This window comes from Leuciscus leuciscus, assembly GCF_965113295.1.
Source record: "Leuciscus leuciscus genome assembly, chromosome: 24".
In the NCBI taxonomy this organism is placed as follows: domain Eukaryota; kingdom Metazoa; phylum Chordata; class Actinopteri; order Cypriniformes; family Leuciscidae; genus Leuciscus; species Leuciscus leuciscus.
This window is the reverse complement of record NC_138723.1, coordinates 8,814,072-8,836,745: the sequence shown is the minus strand read 5'-3', so window position 1 is coordinate 8,836,745 and position 22,674 is coordinate 8,814,072. Positions and strand designations below refer to the sequence as shown.

The 22,674-nt window shown below is 36.3% G+C and overlaps 1 protein-coding gene across 1 annotated transcript; it reads right to left on the bottom strand.

Moving 5' to 3' along the window:
- Positions 1 to 500: 500 nt before the first annotated feature.
- On the bottom strand, positions 501 to 10,513 carry ak3 (adenylate kinase 3). Its single transcript, XM_082158747.1, has 5 exons — positions 10,181 to 10,513; positions 7,103 to 7,222; positions 6,843 to 7,015; positions 2,874 to 2,992; positions 501 to 1,479 (listed from the first exon to the last, which is right to left on the bottom strand). Exons 1-5 carry the CDS (start codon positions 10,329 to 10,331, stop codon positions 1,362 to 1,364), a joined length of 681 nt encoding a protein of 226 aa, XP_082014873.1. The 5' UTR covers positions 10,332 to 10,513; the 3' UTR covers positions 501 to 1,361.
- Between the last annotated feature and the right edge of the window lie 12,161 nt (positions 10,514 to 22,674).

The window sequence follows — 22,674 nt, the reverse complement described above, 5'->3', positions numbered from 1 at the left end:
TTGCTGACTGCTTGAAATGTTTTATTTCACAGTTTTTAAAATAACATTTGAGCAGTTTGTGAATGTTTTGCTAGCTCTCTGTGAGAGGGATTCTCCTCTGATTACATGCGCGCAATAAACTCTGGCTTAAAATGTTGTTTATGGGGGAGGGGCTCTTTTTAATATTTTATTGACTGTGAGGTTAGTGGATTGTACAATGAAATATACAATACGTGCTTCTTTTGGCACGTCCACTCAACAAAAGGAACTCATAAAATTTAACGATCTTAATAAGTTAATATACATACGGTGTTGTATGAACAAACGTGGGAGATAATGATTGAGAAAATACTGGATTATTACTGGTGACATTTAATAAGAAAAATTTATAATTTCCTTTTTGTTGTTATTATCACTCTTAAGCCTAACTCGGTCAATCTTTTGGTACAAAATCTATAATGTAAACCGTGATTATTTACATAAAAATGTAGAGCTTTATTACCAAAACAAACTAAAAAGAGTCAAACTTCACTGTTTATTGCAGTCGTTTCAAAGATCCGCTTTCTAAAATAACATTCAGTACATTACATTTAATAATTTATCCATTATTCAACAGCAGTGTTTTCAGTCACTACAATTTATACAGTGATGCACAAACTCATTAAACGCATGAACAAGTGAATTAATCATTTGCATTTAATTTGTGGCCTAGGACTCATAACCACACAATAGTGTTTCATCAATACAAAATGACTTTTGATCACAGAGAATTTCTTTCCCTTTATAAATTACTGTATTGTACAAACCTTTCTTAATTAAAAATAACATTATTTTGTATATGATAAAAAATATGAACTCTGTTAACACTATTAAACATTGCGATTAAACATTGCTACATAATCATCTGACTCATAATTAGATTGTTTTTGCTAGTTAAGGCCACAGTGGTTCACACACAATGGGCGGTACAGGTTTGAAAAAACAGGTTTGAATCATATTTTCTGCATTCATCTGAAAACTTTATAAATGAGAACTGAGAACTTCTCCAGTATGAGATTTCAATAACATTAAAATGTTTGTAGCTGCTGCGTTTTGCAGCAACTTCAGTTAAAAGAAAAACATTCTTATGGGTCGAGCACTTCTGCTAAGAGAAGAGTCAGCTATTAGCATGCCTACTACGCTCGAAGCTAGTGTGTTTGCTTAAGATGGCAGCGCTAGTGTTCAGAAGACTAGTTTGACCATAATCCTCTAGTTTGCCACACAGCTGCGACACTAAAGGCTTCAGTGTGTAAATACAGGAGACTGCTTCAGGCCACAGAGGTGCGTTGTGCTTCTTCAGACAGTGTACTTCAGTTGTTGGGAAAGTCCTAAAGGTTGTAGAATCACGCTTTTCCCATAGCCTGCTGGATTCCTGGGATTTTCCTGGTCAGGAAGGCTTGAACGTGAGGCCATATCTTGTTGGTTTCAGTTCCTGTGAATGTCTCCAATACTCCTTTACTCCTGTTAAAGTATATCATATGTAATGCCTTAAACACATTATTATTCATATGATGTTACACCTTCAGTCCAGCTTAAAGGAATAGTTCATCCTCGTTATCATGTTCCTCCTTTGATCAGACACTGGAGAACCAATGACCAGGAGTTTCTTGAGTTGATGAAACGCTAATAATTGATTATATCGAATGTACAATAGAATAATAGAGACTGTAGGACTCACTGTATTCAGCATCTCGGGAACACAACCTGCGCTAGCTTTACTTTATTTACACATTCTCATAGTTTCCAACATTTTTGTGGGCAGAAGTTTACAGTATTTCAGCAGTATTATGCCAAAATAAAAGCAAGAATATTTGAAATATTTAAAGCTTGAGGGTTTAAAAGTTTGAAAGTGATTCATTTAGGGCATAAATATTAGTATAGTAACTTGTGTAAAATAAAATAATTATAAAAAAATATTATTTTCGGTAGAATATATGTCTGTCTTCATTTTATTATTAGAGTTAAACATAATAATAATAATACATTGTTAAAAAAATTATTGTTGATAGCAATCACAATGTTTTGGAGATAACTCAAATATCCAAGTTGACTAAACTTGAAGTTCTAAGGCAACATGAAAAATTACTTTGAAAATATTTTTAGACTAATAATATTAATCATTATTATTACACAATTTGATTAGGTTCCTGAAACACCATTGTAAATAATGTAATAAGGACTGAGACACTTTCACAACTAAAAAGAGGTTTGGGTCCACGTTTAAAGTTTGGCTATGAAGTCAAAATAAAACTAGTTAATATTTGATCTATTTATTTGCATGTCATGTGACCATTCACCAACATCTGAGAACTGTGGACAAGCAAATGTGTTTATTGAAATATTAACATCAAATCTCAAGTATTTCAAGTTAATATTTGACTTTTATGGGGTTTGGCTGACAAAAATGTTTTATGAACCCCTGATGACATCAAACCTGGTGCAACATGCTTCGATTTGAATGTACAAGAACGCAAGTGAGATTTGAGGAAGATTTGCCACAAATAACAACTTATTAATGATCCGTTCTCATATGGCCTCTGAAGATTTTAAATATATTGCGTACAAGATATATGGACCACTTTTATGTTACTTTTGTGAGTGTTTTTTGGAGCTCATCAGCCTCACTTTCATTCTATGGAAAAGAGCAGCATGAACATTCTGCTAAATATCTTCTTTTTGGTTCCATCCAAGGAATATATTCATACAAACACCAGAAGCACACGAGTGTGAGTAAAGAGTGACAGAATTTGGCTGAACTATTCCTTTAAATATTCCCTAAATATTTTCTGTGGTGTGCGTTACTGCGTTGTTTCATCCAGCATAAATCATAAAGAAAACAGCTTTCTGTACAGTACCTGTAGTACTCTAGAACCGGCTGTGTCTGTCTCTCGTAGTCCTTTAGTCTTCTGGACACAGTTTCGGGACGGTCGTCGTCTCTCTGGACCAACGGTTCTCCTGTGACATCATCAAGACCCTGTGCACAAGAGACCAATGAATACGCTCTATAGGCACACACGACATCACTGCAGAGCTCAACACAAACACCCGTCTTTAAAACCTGCTAGAAACACAAAATTAACGGTACAATTGCTCAAGAATTCATGTATTGAAACAGTCAACAAGCCTTGGCAGGCGTTGTCAAACTCCACAGCTGAATCGATGTGACCTTCAGACACGCAGTTTTGTGTGGACATAACTGTATTTGAGCAACACTGACAAACACTGTTTCACACTTGGCTTGCTCTGTTTTATCAGTTCAAAACACACTGAATTGCTGTCTTGTTTGAAATTACTGCAAAGATGATCAAATTATAACCATTTTGAATCATTATATAACCATTAACCAAATATGAACCATTGTTTTGAGTCATAACTCTTTGCGACCTCAAAGGCTTTGTGGTGGAAAATCTTTTAGAAGCTCTTGCATATAAACGGCTTATTACTCATTCTTTGTTCAGTTTTACTTTTCTAAAACTGCCTGCCCTTAGAAGTTTTTCTTTTAAAGTATATCAGCAACTGTTCAAGCAACATTAAAGCCTATTTTCTGCCCTTGCGATTGCTCTTTTCTCGGACAGAGTTTCATTTATTTACAGGAAGTCCGTGACTTCCTCAGAGCGCTCCAGATTTATTGCAGGGATGAGAGCAAAGTTCCTCAGTAAACAGAAGCGTTCTTATCTGTCTTGAGCGGTCAGGTTGTGAAATACCATGACCTACTTTTACCACAAGTAGTTTAACACACACACACACACACACACACACACACACACACACACACACACACACATTCATATCCACTGCTCCATTTCTTTACTTTTTACTGTTTTTAACATGATTCCATTTTTATTATTTTTATTTAAAGAAAAACTGTTTGTTCGAGTGTGTTTATATGTTGAAATTCTTTAAACATGAAAAATTACATAAATTTAATTGTAAAATGTATTTATATTGTATATTATATAGAAAATGTATCTATACACATCACACATACATTAAACCTTGTGAAAAGAAAGTGTGCTTAATTGTGCTGAATGTGCACTTGTAGTGTTAGTGTAGCTCAGATCTATGTTTTTAAGTATCAATTTTTAAAAACTGTACTTGCAGATAATATAACATTTATGCAATGAAAGGCCACTTAAGTGTAGTGAAAGAGGGTACACATTCATGACTGTTTCTTAACACTTTTTAAGTACACTTTTAAAAACTGCACTTTGCAATCATGTCAGATTAGACATTTTACTTTAAAGTATATTTTAAATCTTTTTAAATATGTTGTGCTTTAAAGAAGTACTCTTATTTTGATGTGTTGACTAACATGCATGTGTATTTGATTATCATTTTAACTATAATGTTATTTGATATTACATTTAAACAGTGTTTAAATGAACAAGTAACGTGAGGTACGTAATCAGATTACTTTTTCAAGTAACTAGTAAAGTAATGCATTACTTTTAAATTTACAACAGAATATCTGAGTTACTTTTTTAAATAAGTAACGTAAGTTACTTTGTTCTCCCATGTATTGACTGACGGCTAATGTAACACATTACTTTCTGTAAAAAGTAACTAAGTAACACAATTAGTTACTTTTATATTTTATAACTCAATATTGTAATTATTGTAATGCATTACTTTTAAAAGTAACTTTGCTCAACACTGCATTTACGGTTAATATTTTAAATGTACTAATTTAATTTGCCAGTCCATTACAAAAGTGTAATTACGAATATATACGTTTTAATAGAAATTACATCAAAGTATATTTTACTTTTTAAAAGTACGTTAAGTGTTGTTTTAAGCATTCTGTGTGCAGGGTTTCTGCAGGGTTTGGTCAGTCAAATTTAAGACTTTTTAAGACCTTTTTATGACCATTATGATTGAAATTTATGACCTACACGAATTACGAAAAATCATTAAAATTCCTTTCAAAAGTTTTTTTTTTTAATTGACTTTCATTGAAAGTAACAAGATGTATTATTTAAATGCCTAAAGACAGCTCCAACGCCTTCTTACCCAGTGTGCAATATGCTTGATACTGATTATTTGCAACAGGCTTGAGCCAACTACTAAACACACCATCTTTGAGCCATGGCTCGTTAAATGTACACTTTCCCATTGTGATAGACCGGGAGATTTCAGTTAGGGCTGGGCAATATGGCCAAAAACAATTATCACGATAATTGTTTTATATTAGTCAATATCGATAATTATCACGATAAATGTCAAATCTTTATTTCTTTCAAGTTTAAAGGCAGACTGTTACTTCTAAGTGAAAGTTGTAGAAACCAGAGCTTTAATTGTGGTTTTAAACTAACTTTACTCTTTATTGTCAGAAAATATAATGACAAACACTTGCTAAAACAGGTGAACATTTCACAAATCTGAGGTAGGACATTCAAACATTTGTCATTTGTCCTTAACAAAATAAATATCTTTATTGGGAAAATAATTACTTAGTTTCTGCATGTGCTAATAGGGGCCAAGTCTTGAAACAGGTTTGTGTTGCCTAACTTTGATGGCACATATCTTCAGGAAATGTATGAAAAACAGTAGCCTAAATACATTATTAAATACTGTAAATATTCCATTAGTCCTTTAATACATTATCAGCACTAATAATATAATAAAATTCAATATGTATATCCCACATGGTGCAGTTAATATTACTAGGCTAACGTTACAGTAAATCCATGATAAATGATGGGAGATTGTAGACGGAAAAGCCTTCAGACTGTATCGTTGTGCAGAGTTTCTCCTGTTGGTCAGCGCTGTTTAATCTGCCTTTAAACTGGTTTAAATCACTGAGACAGTGTGTTCTTCGCTGAATTCAAGCACTTCTCACTGGATCTTGTGACCGAGACGATCAGAGTAAACGCATCAGTTCTATTGAGCTCGCGCTGCGCTGCCGTTTGGACTTGGAGCCGAGCGGGTAAATGGTTCGTGTGGCGCGCGTTTCAAATGAGCGTTCCGCTTTTGGCGCATTTAACCTGTGCATTTAACATTATGCCGCCAGCGCATTTTCAGGGGGGAAAAGCAATGGTAGAACCAACGAATGAACGAGCATATCAATTTAAGACGTGGCTAAATGAAATTTATGACCTTGTATGGAAAATCCGGACGTTTTTATGACTTTTTATGGCCTAAAATTCAGATTATTAAATTTAAGACGTTTTATGACTTTTTATGACTCCGCGGAAACCCTGTGTGTGAATTCACTTGCACCTCACTCTTGCGAACAGCATTTCAGCACAAAACAAATGTTCAATAACTATCTGCAGTTGAACCAGGCCAAGGTTAATGTTAGTATTTTTAGTGCAAACACACCTCCTTCATTCAAATTAGGCTAATAAATTCACAAAACTCAGCACCATTTACCTGACGTAATTAACGTTGCACTATTGTTACCTGCAGAAAACAGGGATTAAACAGCATTTTAAGTATGTGTTCTTACATTTCTATTGATCACGGCAGCAATACTGATCAAATGTCTTTTCACAGCATTTTTTGCAGTATAGACCTTATGTAGCCCCGCCCCTTTTTCTGTTCTGTCTTCCGGTTTGCATTTCCACAGCATGAAGGAAAGATCTTACGGATTTATGAATGAACCGCTCGTTTTAAAATCTTCCCGGTCTAACTGACATTTGTTATGACGTCCGTTTCAAACATTACAATGCTCAACAACAAGTTAACTTAACAAGTGTACAGGTCACTGAGGAGTTTTCATATGAGCAGAGGTGGTCAACTTCCTCTTTCGTTTAATTATCAACAGTTCCCTGAAGTAATGTTAAACAGGACTGTAAATATCTCAACATCAGCGGAGGACTCACTGGCTTCTTGGGCGGGTTGAAGTCTACATTATAGACCCTGCCGCTGGGAAGGTGCACCCAGCGGGACGTCAGACGCTCTCTGATGGTCAGGAAAGGCACGTCCAGGTTTATAACCGAGTCCACATCACACACGGCGTCCAGGGCCTCGGCCTGAGCCACGGTACGAGGAAACCCTGCCAGGACACAGAGGCACAGAATGAATAAAGATCATACATATAAGATCAATAGAAGAGCATGTGTAGGCGGGGTGAGAGTGGTACCGTCCAGTAGCCAGCTGGTCCGCTCGATTCCCCTCAGACTGGACAGGATGAGACGCGAGATGACATCATCAGGAACCAGCTGACCCTGATCGATACACGACTTCATCAGAAGACCCAAATCTGCCCAGGGGCATAAGAGACGGAATACAGTTATTCCAGAAATACAGAAGAAATCCATAAATAAATATAGTCAGGAATTCATTTTTTATATTGTATTTATGTTGATTCTAATTTTACCGATAAAATAAATTATAGTAATATGACACGTCTGTCATTACTCATATTCATGGTTTCTAGAGTGATGTAAGGCTGTAAGGTTGATCATTACCTCCTATTAACTATTCAATTGGAAATGATGTGTGACCAATACAATGAACTTTAGTAATTCATACATGAACTTTAAGTGTCTCTACACATTTGAATAACTCTGTAATAATCTTTCTGTGACCCTTTGTGAAATTTCTGTTTAGTGATACATATTTTAGGCCTATAATACTTTATATAACTACACTATCACTACACTAACTACACTACACTGTATATAACCAAAAATTGGGGATATTTTGGGGATATTTAATTTTATTTTATCAATCAATAAATTCCACTTGAAACAAACCTTGTTGTATTATTTTAATTTAATACTGTGAAGCTGCTTTGATACAATCTGTATTGTGAAAAGCGCTATACAAATATACTTGACTTGACTATCGTTCAAAAGTAATAATACTCTAATAACACCATTAGTAATAAATTAATAACACCCTGTTTTGTTCAGTTCTTTGTCGGTGATCGTCATTAGTAAGTGTGTTAAGTGTGTATGTTCTCCTGAGATTCTCCCGTGTATTTCGGTTTGTCAATTAAAGACTATTTAGATTGAATTTCGTAGTCATTTGTGTTGGATTGCAACCACACAACCGTGAAATTTCAATCATTTTAAATATGTTTAGCTTTTTCACTGTTCACTTAAATAGTCCTGCACTGTACAAAAGTATTTTTCAAAACGCAGACAATTAATGTATCAAAATATGCATATTATTAAGAAAAAAGAATATGCTTTTAGAAGCGCATGCTGTCAATTCTTGAAATCTATAACCAACATTCTGTCATCATTTTCTCGCCCTCTTGTTGTTTCTTTAAAAATAAGAATTGTTTCTATAAGAAGATATTTTGAGAAATGTCTGTTTTTTGTCCATATGATGGAAGGCAATGGCAAATGTTTGGTTACCAACATTCTTTGGGAAGACATGAGGGTGATGAGAGAATTATCATTTTTGGGAACTCTCCTTTTAAGGTCCTACTTTGATCTGTAAATATATGAAACTCAAATATTCATTTCACTATATCTGGCTAAATGTTGTGTTATGCATAGGGTTCATTTGACGGTCATTTGTTTCATGTTGAATCTGGTTTATAATAATAATAATGGTTTAGTCTCCCTGTGGTAGGTGGATCTGTACTGTACACCAGATAACTGATGAGTTCTGCAACATAAATATCACTGTCACACATCATGGCTATTCTGCTTCCCAGAGACACACCGAGCATCTGGAATTCATTTGGGATTTATAGAACTGTTTTTTTGTTTGTTTTTTTGCCCACAGAACGTGTAATTCACAAATCTTTTGAGTTAAAGAACACTGACAATAAACCTGCTCTATCAGAGTTGGTTGGCGTTACGCATTACAAGTAATGGGAGTTATGTAATTAGATTACTTTTTCAAGTAACTAGTAAAGTAATGCATTACTTTTAAATTTATAATACAAATATCTGAGTTACTTTTTCAAACAAGTTACGCAAGGTACTTTGTTTTCCCATGTATTGACTGACAGCTCTCCTGTCCCCATGTTGAGAGAAATTGTAAGCGCAGAGGTGTTGTGTGTGTGCGCAGTGTGTGAACATGATGGGTATTGTAGCTCTAGACTAAATATGAGAGTTTACTCATCTCACTTGAACAAAAATAGATTCAGTATTCCTCAAAATGAATAAAAACAGTGAAATGAAAACTGAATATTACACAAACCTGCTATAACTAAATATGAATATACTTTATGTATTTAATCTCACTTTATTAACCAATGCTGACCTTTGATGATCCAATTCAACCATAAAAATAAGCAAAAATGACTTTTATATTACATCATATTTGTGTTTCTTTTTAGAAACTAATTTGCTAACAAATTAGCAAGCAAATCCAGCCCAGGTGAGAAAAAGTAATTCAAAAGAGTAATGTAATGCATTACTTTCTGTAAAAAGTAACACAATTAGTTACTTTTTTAGTGAGTAACACAATACTGTAATGCATTACTTTTAAAAGTAACTTTGCCCAACACTGTGCAGTATAAATTACAATCTTACACATTTATGAGTGTCGGTGCAAATTTCGGCAAATTTCTAACATGCTAACATTAAAGGCTTGAGCTTCAGCCTTCAGGCTTGGGTGTGATTTGCAGCCAAAGTCCCTTTCTTAGACGTGCTTAGTATGCAGGGCACATTCTTTGGTGAAAGACATCACCCTCGAAAGTTAAACAAAAGCCCTATTAAAGCACAAATATTTGAAAATACACTTATAGTCTACACATAAAAAGAGTGATGCCACAGACGTAAAAGCCTGAGGAACCCAGACAGAGTTTACATCAACACCAGCACTGGAAGAAAGTGCTCGATGTCACACTAGAAAATATATCAGCGAACTGTTTCACAGTTAACTCTTCCATGCATTTCAAAACCAAAAACATGAGAAAAGCTGTGTCTATAGTGACATGTGCTGTTATTTGTGGACATCACACGCGCGAGCTCACTCGAAAAGTGTAAAACTGCTGTTTAGATAGGGCAGCCCACTGCATTTTTGAGACACAACCAAAGTTTAGACTCGGTTCTGGTGATAAGAAACCTCTAATTATCCTGCTCAACATAAAACCGAGTTCCAGAAGTTTTGCAGCCATTTCATCAAGCCTGCGTATGAAGTTAAACGACGCTCGTAGCGAACGGGGGGAAAGATTCAACCGTTCACATTCTGTTACATTAGTCATGTAAATAAATGAACAGTGAAATAGTATTTAGTGCTGAAGCTGTCGTACCTGTCTTCGCCTCGATATTGGCCCGCAGCATGTCCCCACTGGAGAGATGCTTGAGCCCGAAACTCTGCACTATCCGAGCAGAAACGGTCCCCTTCCCGGAGCCCGGGGCCCCCATGATCACCGCGCGGAACACAGTCTGCAGACCCATCATGCAACTATTCGAGAATATGAAATAAAGAAATATCTCCTATTCACAGCATCTCTCCGAGCACTGCAGTCATATGAAATCAATATGAAAGTGGTTCTAGGGATGCGCAGTTCTATAAGCGATCGAAACGACAAATACGCAACTCCAGCTTTATCCCCAGATTAAGCCCGTCCTTTTCTAATGCACGCGCATCTCTCGCGGGCGCGCTCACATTACAGGAAGTGCTGGCTTTATCTCAAGTGGGCGTGTGAAGAAGACACTTAGTAGTGCACACTAGTACAACATGATGGATTGCTACATCTCTTTGAGAGTTTTTCGACCTTTACAGTTCTCGGGGATCCGTACCAGTACTAGTTTTCACTAGTGTCACTTTAATATTACATATGTATATACATTTTTATATTGTTTGTTTTACCTATTCTCTTGTACAGCACTTTGTGATTTTATCTGTGAAAAGCGCTTTATAAATAAACTTTACTTACTTACTTACTTACTTAACCAGACGCAAAGACTCCTAATATGAAAAAAAATTTTTTTCTGAGTAACACTTTATAAATTTAATTGAGCACTGCTACATTACACAATTCTTAATACAGTGTAAAATAGTTAATAGTTAAAATAGTTAAGATATCTTTAATATATAATTTGGGGGCCCTTAGGGGTCCATGGACCCCTGGTTGAAAACCTTAAAGGGTTTTAGAAAATAAATAATATTTTAATAAATGTTTTCAGAGTTCTTATTACCAGGGTTACACTGTAAAAAGTGAACAGTTGGATCAACTTAAAAAAATGACTTCAATTGGTAACACCTAAAGAAATTAAGTTGAGAAAACTTAATTTCTTTAGGTGTTACCAATTGAAGTCATTTCTTTAAGTTGATCCAACTGTTCACTTTTTACAGTGAGTATTGATAACTAAAACTTAAAAACAAAAAAAACGGAAATAAATGATATGCAAATACATTAAACATAGTAATATTTAAATAGAACATAAACGAATAAAAATGATAAAAGCCCAACATAATGACAAAATGATAATAAAATTAAAATGGAAAATATGAAACTAAAATCGAATAGAAAATATTAACCTAATAAAAACGATATAAATCATACTAAAATAACACTGCATATTACAGTGCATGAGAAAATGCAGAAAAATATTGAATGTGTAATTATTCAGTGGATTAACTCTTTTATGGTATTATTACTTTATTGTGTTCATTGAAACGTAACCTAATATGCACAATACAAACAAACAAACAGCATGCTGCTCAATTATTATGCAATGTGATTATGTAACATGTTAGACAGAGTCATCTGATCTGATGGGCTTTGGAGTTGGCAGTGTTTTCTCTGCTTGATTAAATCATCGCCAGAATGTGGTGTGTGGTTTCATCTGAGGGATTTGATTGACATTTTTTCATGCTGGTTTAACACAATCACAAGAGAGCCCATTTATCCCCAACACTGACTGCATCATCACTTATCAGCTGACAAATGATTGACAGGGGGGCTTCTTTTGGCAAGATAAAGAAGATACGAATGGAGATTTGTTCTCTCCTAAAGGTCTCTAGAACAATAAATAGTTCCTTCAACACAATGAGACAAAGGCAGGAATGCTAACGATCACCATAGTGTTAAAAGACGTAGGATAGGACAATGATGTGCAGCTTTTGTGTATGAAGTAAATAGATGAAACAAAAAAATATATGAGGTGACAGTTGTTAGCTGGAATTTAATGTTTTAATTTATTATGTGAAATATGATTTATACCTTCCCGGTTTGAGATACTGTGGAAACGGCGCCCCCTTGTGGACATACTAATATGGTCACGGGAGAGTGCAACACATATGCAACACTTTTTGCATTTCCTTCAGTTTCTCAGAGACTGTTTGTATTGGAAAGCCTATATTTGAATGGATTAAACCCACTTCTGTCAGCTACCCACCCACACTGCTGCAACATGTGTACATATGATAATATATGTACAATTTATACTTGAATAGACAAAGTCAAATGTTGCAACTGACCATAACAAGGGATGTTTGCAACAGTCCACAGGGGCAGTGGCAACATTCATTAAAATGTCATAAAAATCATTCTTTAACATCATTTTGCAATTTCTTTATTTTATTTGTACACAGACAGGGTCTTCACTAAGTTAAAAATAACTCTAAAGACAAAGACTAGTAAAAGGAAACAACAAACAACACTGTAAAAAATTTCTAACCTCTCCTAGTCAAAATTTTCTAGTGACTGGTCACATCTAAATTTTTAAATTGGCCCAAGTGCAATTCTTGTTGCAATAGTCTGTTAACATTGGCTCAATGAGAAATAATACGTCAGACTAATTGAAAAATGTAGATGTGATCAGTCACTAGAAATTTTTGACTTGGGGATGTAATTTTTTTTTACAGTGAAGTAACAACCCTCTTTTCCAATTCCAGTGCCTCTTTCTCTGGGGTGTCTTCCGCTTTCTCTTCCCTTTCGAGACTTTTCTTGGTCCTGCTTTTGGTTGACGCGTAGGGTCTCAGGTGGGCAGTCAATATAGCAAGGTGTCCCAGGTGCAGTGGTTGAGCTACGACAGGGTGGAGGAGGACAGTCTGCCACCAAAGATGGTGCAAAGTCAACATACCGACCTACAGGCAGAAACTGGAATCAGCTAAACCTGTAATAAGGACTGTAAAAAGATGGACTAAATGGGATAAACAAGTGAGTAGATTTATTTGGAAGGGGGCAAGACCAAGGGTTAAGCTCAAAACTCTACAACTAGAGAAAAAAAGAGGAGGACTTGCCCTTCCAAATTTTAAAGAATATTTCCTAGCTGCCCGGTTGAGATATATCATTTATTGGTGCTCGTCAGAATATTACTCCCAATGGAAACACATTGAGCTTAACTACGGAACATGCCAACCACAATCGAGGTTAGGTGAGAAAACATCTAACCAACCTATAGACCCAAATCCTATAGTAGATACAACAATTAAGATCTGGTGGGATATACTGAATAAATACAAAATGGAGGGGGATTGTAAATTGTTGATCTGGCCATTGTACTCTCCAAAATTCAGAAGTGGTCAGATGGATAGCAGCACATTTACAAGATGGACTAACAAGGGAATCACCGCAGTGTGTACATTAACAGAGGGAAAAAAGTTTAAATCTTCTGAAAACTTGAAGAGGGAATTTGACCTGGAAAACTCTGATTTATTTAGGTATTTCCAACTAAGACGTTTTTATAATACAGACATTGAAAATCACCTCTCTCAAGAGGGCAGTGAATTAATAGATATGATCGCAGGGGCATACAGACATTTACCCTCGAAAACTGTATCCAGGCTGTACAAATGTTTACAAAATTGCAATAGGTTTGACTCACTATACATAAAACAGAAATGGGAAGTAGAACTGCAGCTTAAATTGTCATTTGATCTGTCTTTTACAACAAACTTCTACTAGCTCCAGAAAATGGAGAGAATTTGGCTGGAAGAACTTGGTGAGATACTTTATTACACCCCTCATTAAAAGTAAACAGTTTAAAAAAAACCCAACAGTGTTGGAGACTCTGCGGGGATGTCAATGTTAATCATTCTCATGTATTTTGGTCATGTATAAAAATTCGCCCCTACTGGGAATCTATTGTAACAGAAATGAAAAAAAAAAAATGGGTTACAAAATACCGAATGACCCACAGACTCTGTATTTAGGCCTGTTAACTAAAGATGTTGTTAAAGGGGAAGACATTTATCTGATCAAAGTGATGCTGATATCAAGTAAGAAAGTTATAACGAGGAATTGGTTGAAAAGTGAACCTTTGAGTCTGGACCATGAATATCATGGAGGAAATATTTGCAATGGAAAAAATGACCCATGACCTGAGACTGGAAGCACATAAATGTAAAATACGATGGTGGAAATGGACTTGTTATGGAACTCACTCAAATGTATGAAACAAATGGAAGACCTGTATTTGTAGCACCCTTCTAGTTGTTATTTTGTTCATTTAAAAAAAAAAAAAAAAAAAAAAAAAAAAAAAGATGGACTAATGAAGCGGAGGATCTACAGGCCTGCTTCGATTGCACTGATTGGACTGTTTTTGAAGCTGCTATCACTGATCTGGATGAGCTCACAGATACTGTAACATCATATATCAGTTTCTGTGAGAATACATGCATTCCCTACCAGGACATTCTTATCATTCACTAATGATAAACCATGCTTTACCGGGAAACTCAAACAGCTTCGTCATGCCAAAGAGGATGCTTGCAGAAGTGGGGATAAAATCTTGTATGACGAGACCAGAAACATACCTGACAAAGGAGATCAGAACTGCTATAAGAAGATACTCTGAAAAGCTGAAGAACCAGTTTTCAGACCCGGCATCAGTCTGGAGAGGCCTGAGGAACATCACCCGCTACAAGTCACCATCCCCCCGATCTGTGGAGGATCAACAACTTGATGATGATTTCAATTCATTCTACTGCAGGTTTGAGAAGCCCAGTCTCACACCTCACACACCAGCTCTGATCTGCACTTCACACACTCACCATCCTCTCCTGCCATCCAACCTGAGCTTAAGGTCTGTGTGGAGGACGTGAGCCGAGTCAAGACTTGGAGAGCTTCAGGCCCAGACGGCATCTCATCTGCTTGTTTAAAAGCCTGCGCTGACCAACTGGCCCCAGTCTCCACGCAGATCTTCAACACATCATTGGAGCAGTGTGAAGTTTCAAACGCTCTACTATCATTCCGGTCCCCAAAAAAACCCAAATCACAGAACTTAATGACTACAGACCTGCTGCTCTCACGTCTGTGGTCATGAAGTCGTTTGAAAGACTTCAGTTTCAGTCAACATGGGACTGCATTATATCCTGCAACGTCTCGACAGACCTGGGACTTGTGCAAGGATCTTATTTGTGGACTTCAGTTCGGCCTTCAATACCATCATGCCTGATCTTCTCAGCCAGACTGACCCAGCTCTCCATGCCATCCTCAAACCCACATCCAGGACTCTCACGATCAGCACTGGTTCTCTCCCCACTGCTCTTCTCCCTGTACATGAATGACTGCACTTCTAAAGACCCCTCTGTCAAGCTCCTGAAATGTGCTGACGACACCACCGTCATCGGTCTCATCCAGGACGGTGACGAGTCAGCTTACAGACTGGAGGTTGAACAGCTGGCTGTCTGGTGCAGTTATAACAACCCTGAGCTGAACACGCTCAGAACAGAGGAGGTGATAGAGGACTTCAGGAGGAACACTCACCATCATGAACAGCACTGTGTCATTACCAAAGCTCTTTCTGATTCTGATTGTGATATACACCCTGTTCTGTTCAGTTCTTTGTCCTGACTCATTGATGTAAAGTGGTTGTGTTTCCCTTATTCACCTGTGGACAGTTTGTGTTTAGATATTCTCCTTCTTCTTCTTCTAAGTGTGTGCCACGTCTGTTTATTTTAACAACAGCTTTTTTCCTGCCTTCATTAACCAACAGGGTATATATTCAAGCTATACAGAATTATTTAAAACGAGGCCAACCTCAAGTGGTTATTTGAATTAGAAGACTAATGCCCTTGTTGTGCTTGAATTTCGACCCCCTGCCAAATTATTACACCCCTCGTTGAAGTCAGTAGCCAACCTGATTGCCTAATCCTAACCCCTCCCCCATGACTAGTCCTAAACCTACCATATAGGTGGGTAATAATTTCGGTACAACACCGAGCCTAAAAGTAATAACTGACTTTTAAATCTAACATTTCAAATCATTGTTTTGATGTGAGCTGATGTTAAATAATATAACATCATATTTTACACTAATATTTGATAATATATGATGCAAATGTTATCATGCATTATATATACACAATTTAAAATAAATAACAAAAAAGATATACGTTTTTGTGTGCTTAAATGTATATCTATGATCAAAATTCATATTTCAATATACACTGCACCTCCACTGTTTATCCACAAGGTGGCGTCCTCTAATCTAATATAAACTGAGCACTCAACTTGGAAAAGATCCACATTATTAGATTATTTACCTACCGTAACCAGTCCGGGATGACGGGCATAATTCATAAGGCTAATGGTTAACATAACTCATATTAAGACGAAGGAACAGAAGGCGGATGTTCATCGTCCCTCATAAGGTGTGTCTTTTTATAAGGCTTATCGGACTTAATAAGACATGATTTAGAATCAACACATTCAGTTAAAACTTACATAAGGCCTACCTCAAATGGTTATTTGAACTTAAGAGACTTAAAACGATTCCTGAGCTGACGACCAAATGATATGGGTTAGGTCTAATATAAAATATGATATTTTACATTCATATTATAGAATATAGCCTAATATGTACTTTTTCGAATCTAATTTATAAAGTAGCCTACATATACGATATAATTGAAAATAATACATATTATGTAGAAAGGTATAAGTGCTTAAATGTAGCTATAGCCAGTTCATTAAAACATTTTCACACATTTATAGCCTATATCAACATACACTTCACCTCCACAGTTTATTCACATGGTAGCGAACTCTTATCTAATTTGAGCTGAGCATTCAACTTGAAAAAGATAAGCATTGTTATTTACCGTCACGTGACACGTCCATAATTCATAAGGCCAATATGGTGAGTGTAACTCATAAGACTGAGGAACAGAAGGCGGATGTTCATCATCGCTCATAAGAGACGTAGTACGACTAATCACATGATCCAGAATCACACTCAGACCAACCTGAACTGGTTATTTCATTTAGAAGACTTCAAATCATTCCTGACTTTTAAAAGGTTGTTAAGCAATCTTCTGTTTAGTCATAATTTTGTATTTGTTGCCTACTTTTTATTTATTTTTATTTAGCCTAGTTATTTAGAGATGACATCATCTGAAGACTGAAACCTGGCTGTGATGCGTATTGATTGTTTTGCTATTTCGCAATTTCCCATTGACAGTGTTGCTATATCCCGTGCATTGTTTTTAACACTTGCCAAGCTCTCTTGTCCTGGTAATGATGTCATCACATTCACAACCCTTATCCTTTTACAAGTGTCCATGACAGCATGTTTCCACTGACTCAGCCTGATCAGATGAAACTAATTCATACTCAGCCCTTATTATTAACTCCACACCTGATCTTGTCAGAAGGTGAGCTGGAAGAAAGAAAGAAAGAAAGAATGAAAAGAGGAGTGAATGTTGAAGTTGACATGACAATTGAGAATGAAAAATGTTCCTTTGAACTCGGATATATCGCCTAATGTTTCATGGAAAATAATTTCTTGTCCTTCTTGTTCTGTTTTCATGGAATTCAAAGAGAGACATTCAAGTCTCAAGTTTAGGCAGAAATAATATTCAAGCAAATTCCAGAGTATTATCTTACCTACCAGTCAGCAAAGATACATGAACATCTATCACTCAAAACAAAAAAGAAGCATGGAATTACTCAGTAGCCTACTAATTATTTTGTGTTGCAATGGCGTCACTATCTATTGTTTGACTTGTGCGTTGCTTTGCACTTTATGAACTGATCAAATTGTTCTTTAGTAGCCAATGTCCACCAATAAAGCAATTTATGGGGTTTAAGTTTATGGGAGTTCACTGGTGAAAAATTAACGTTAAGCTATATAACACAAGCAATAATCAGGCTGTTCCAAAAATCAGGATTGGAAGCATGATCATGCGTTTAAATGACAGTTCATTAGTGATGGGCACTTTCGAAACATTGCTTTGTTCAGGTTCGGTCACATTAGTGGAATTTATAAAAAGTAAAAAAGTTATATTGTCCATTGTAAATAGTGTTGCTGTAAGGTAGCCGATGCAGGGAAGCGGAGAGGATTGGATCCAAATGCAAACAGTATTTTAAAACAAGAGGTAATCCAAACATGAACAAGAAACACAAGGCAAAACATACGCTACATGTTCACAGAGACAAAACGATCCGCAAAAACGACTAAAAACGCTGTATTCTGCAGCCAGGCCAGTAGATGGCGACACTAGATTGAACACGTAATACGCATGTGCATGACGTCATCGTTTTCAGAGATTCGCGCTTTGTTGTTTACACGGGAGACACGGTGTTGTTGAAACCCGGTTTCAAAAGTTTGCATTTTCAGGCACCCAAAACGCCGTTGTCGTGTAAATGAACGACCAGAACGTATAAAAAGTTGTATGATTTGTTTGTGGAATGCATTTAATAGATTATACTTTCAAGAAAACATTTGCGATTGGTTTGTAAAAGGTGTGTTTTGTGTAAACGAATCAGCTAAGTGAATAATTCAGTGACTCGCTCATTGTCGCCACCTACTGGTCTAACAATGAAACGTTGTAATGTATTATGAAGTGTAATAATTAAATAAGCCCTCAGTTATATCTTGAATTTATTAAATAAATAAATCTGATAGCATGTAGTTGCAACTAGTTAATTGCCACTGGTTATTTTTATATATTCTTCTAAAGCTAGGAGAAACGGGCAACCCCATTGAAATATCCAAATAGGCTGGATTTGAATAGGCCTAGGTTTCTCATCAAACCTGTGTGTTAAATCGTATAAGCCTTTATCTATAATCCGTAATTAAAAAAAGCATACCAGCAACCATGCTTCCTGAGAAAACTGAACTTGTTTGGATCCCAAAATAAGAATCCTACGTACTTCCCACAGCTCCTCTATTATAAGGATTCTTTGTTTCTCCATTGCCTGCTTGTCTCTCACAACCAAGAACAGAAACCGCCTTCAAAACTTTAAACATCTGCTCTGAAATTGAATAGAAGTGGCCCTACAATGTCTCATCTCATCCTACAAGAAAGGCCCGTGATATTATGTGGGACAGCTCACATGTCCTCCTCCAGCACATCCAGCTGCTCCTTCTCATGCGTCAGTACCAAGATCCTCCACCAACAGCACAGAGAATCATTCATACCCGAGGCTTTCTGTTTACTGAATAGAGCAATCGCTGAGAACCGTGAGAGCTTGGCACATTACATCTGTCCACTTTATACAATTCCTCTGCAGTGCAAGACTTCTTATAGATGATCATTTAACCATTCCATTCAATCCGATTACAGATATCATTATTATCTGATATATTTACCATAATAGTTTCCTAGATTTTTTTTTTTAATTCAGCTTACATGAGGCTATTATATAACAGGGGTATTCAGTCTCTAAATTAATAAAAATGATTCTCTAATTATAACTGATAATATTTCAGCATTCTTTATCTTGTCTTATCTAATCTAAAATAATTTTTGTTCACTATAAAGAACCTTTAATGTATTGAAAATTTCCATCGATGTTCTTCATGGAACCATTAACGCCAAAAAGAACCTGTAATTCATCTATTTCTATAATTAATTTGAATACCCATGCCATTATATCTCTTTGTGTCTGCTAAATTGTCCATTGACGATTATCAAAGTAATTTAGGTCACGCTTACACGACAACGATGTACTAAAAACTGAAAAGGTTTTCCTTTGCGTTTTTTTTTTTTGTGTACAGACGACAATGTTGTCAGAACGATCCCCGTTCACGCGTATCCACAAACACAACTAAAGACGCTGTATTATTCTGCCAGGGCAGTAGATGGCGATGTCACTTTGTAAAGAAACATGGTCTGAATACGTAATTCACATGCGCATGACGTCACCATTTTTATTTAACAAATTCACATTTTTGTAGTTTACACGGAGACGATAACAAATGGTTTTCAAAAACGATCTTCCCAGTTCAGTTTCCTTTATCTCCGTCATCTGTTGCCATAGTGTTTGATTTACCCTCATGTGTCTCACCTGTGTCCTGTTAATTATCAAGATTTTCTCCTAGTGCTTCTTTGTGATCATTTTCAGTTAGTCTTTGTCTTATCTCATCATTGTATTAGGTATAATATTGTATTAACCTGAAAGTGTAATTTGAGTTTATTCTGATTAAAGAATGCACTGTACTATATAGTATGCTAACAGAGTATGTCTGAATTATTATTTTTTTAAACAGTAAGTGAAAAGTTCCTGATGATACTACTTCTGGAGAGATTCTCTGAAGTCTGCATACGCTGGACAGTTCACAATCCAATGGGAGAGGATTTGTGGCAGGGAAGCAACACTGATGCAACATGGTTTGTGGATGTAGTACATACGAATTTCATTCATAGTACACACATTCACACTATATAGAACATACTTTATTAATGTTCGCAAAGTAAGTTTCAAACCAAATGTATTACATAATGTGTACAGTATGCGATTTCGGATGCAGAGCAGGTTAAAATTCTAAGATAAATTATAAAAATTCCAGTGGAAGCTTGTTTAACCCTGGTTACTTCATGCTAAACATTGTTCAAAATGTATTCAAATAACCTACCACAAGTATGAGAAATAAAGTCTTAAAGTTGCAGAAATGAATACAGTTTCCTAAAAAGACAACTATGTAGTATACATGACTAGTATACAACATGAAAGCTGCAATAAGGTGTTGAAAAGACTTTGACAGTGGCTGGTTTCCACCGAGGGCCTTTCAGCTGGAGGCCCGTGACCGTTAGAGGCCCCATTGGCCCAATCCATAATCCATCCTCACGCGTAAATGCTGATATAAGCTCTCTAAAGTCCATGCACAAGAGATCACAGGGGTTTTTAAGAGCCAATCTGAACAATGACTGAGACACAAAGCATGAGTAGCTCTTTTACTGACAGAGTCTAGGGCGATTTCATGCGTTATTATTAAAAGAAATAAATCACCACCAGCACCTTTAATTCCCACTAATTTCCCTCAGTAATGTTTATAATTGATCATTCAAATGTTTCTTTTTTTGAAATAAGTGTTTTTTGAAAAAACTGTTTTGTCAGCTTTTGGTTTTTGGTCAACGAGTCCTTTTTAAATCAATGCAAAAACAACTTTGACGTGTTAAATTTAAGCAAGACACTCTAGGTGAATAATTTCTGAAATGTTATGTTTAAATATGCAAATTAGGCATTAGCGAATTTAATGTGCACTAACTTGCATACCAGAACAGAAATCTGATTACTGGATAAAGCTAGGTTCAAAAGTCATGTTGCATTTTGCCTACCCGTAAAGGGACATGGTGGTGGAAAAATTATGGAATATGGATGGGAAGGAAAAAATATTTCAATGTTTTTACGTTCCCTTGCAAAGGTTTTGCGTTCTCCCGGAAAGAACTCAAAAGTTTTGCAAACGATCTCAAATGGTGCGTTCAAGTCCTACTGGGAAGTTCGTATTCATGAGTTGGGAGTTCGTGTTTATGACACCAGGTGTGTTCAAGTCTCCTTCGTCGGAGCAAGATGGCGATGTCCCTTGTCTTAAATACACAAAAATACAGCAAGGTTTTTAAACTCTACTTCTATAATGGGATTCAGGTGTGTTTTGCTTTTTATGTTTTTAATTAATTTATGAAGCCGCTGTAAACAACAGATGGATCCTTCGTTGCCTTGCCTATCACATAATTAATTTAACAACGCTCAGTCTGACCTTTATGGCCTTCGAAGGATGCAGCCTCTGAATTGGGACACAGCTATAGACGTGAATGAGTAAGCTGCACATGAACACACAGTGTTGCCTATCACTTTTCGTCTTCTCCTTTGTTTTATATTTAAAGGGATAGTTCGGAGTAAAATCAACCTAGGGTCTTTTGCACCATGACCTTGAGCCATACACACCCCCAGAAGCCTTTTTTCCCTTGGTTGAACATTTTTAAAGTTAGAGCTTATTTAGAGATATCAGCCGAATGGCTTAGTACAGGTGCTAATGGATCCAAGGTTGTATCTCGTAAATTAACCCACTAATAATGCCCAGAATGGTACCAAACTACTACAGTAACTACTGTAGTAGTTTGGTACCATTCGTAGTTTGGTACCATTCTGGGCATTATTAGAGGTTCTGCAGAATAGGTTCTGTACTCATAAAACAAGGCATTGGGACGTTTGTAAGTACATCAGGAGTTTATTTAAATAACACTTGCCTGACGGCTCATGCTACCGCTAACCCGGTCGTCAAGGTCACTTCAGTGATTTGGGAAAAGCACGTAAAAGTTCTGGCAGAAAGCGATGCATAAGGATGTAGTGTAACAATGCAAAGTTCCAGGAATGCACTAATATTTTGTTGGTAGTACCAGTTTGCAACAATTATTAGTTAACACAAAGTTGTCAACACTTCGGAAAAAATCGTAAAAAATGTTGGATAGTTGGATAACTTATCAAAATGTATATCGATCAATCAGTGTTTTTCAACCGCGGAAAGAGGTCAATAAAACAGCTAGAGACCCCCCCCATAATTCTCACTTGGAGCTAAACTTCTCCCTGCGAAGAGTAAGTGCAGAGGCGCTGTGTTGTAATTTCTC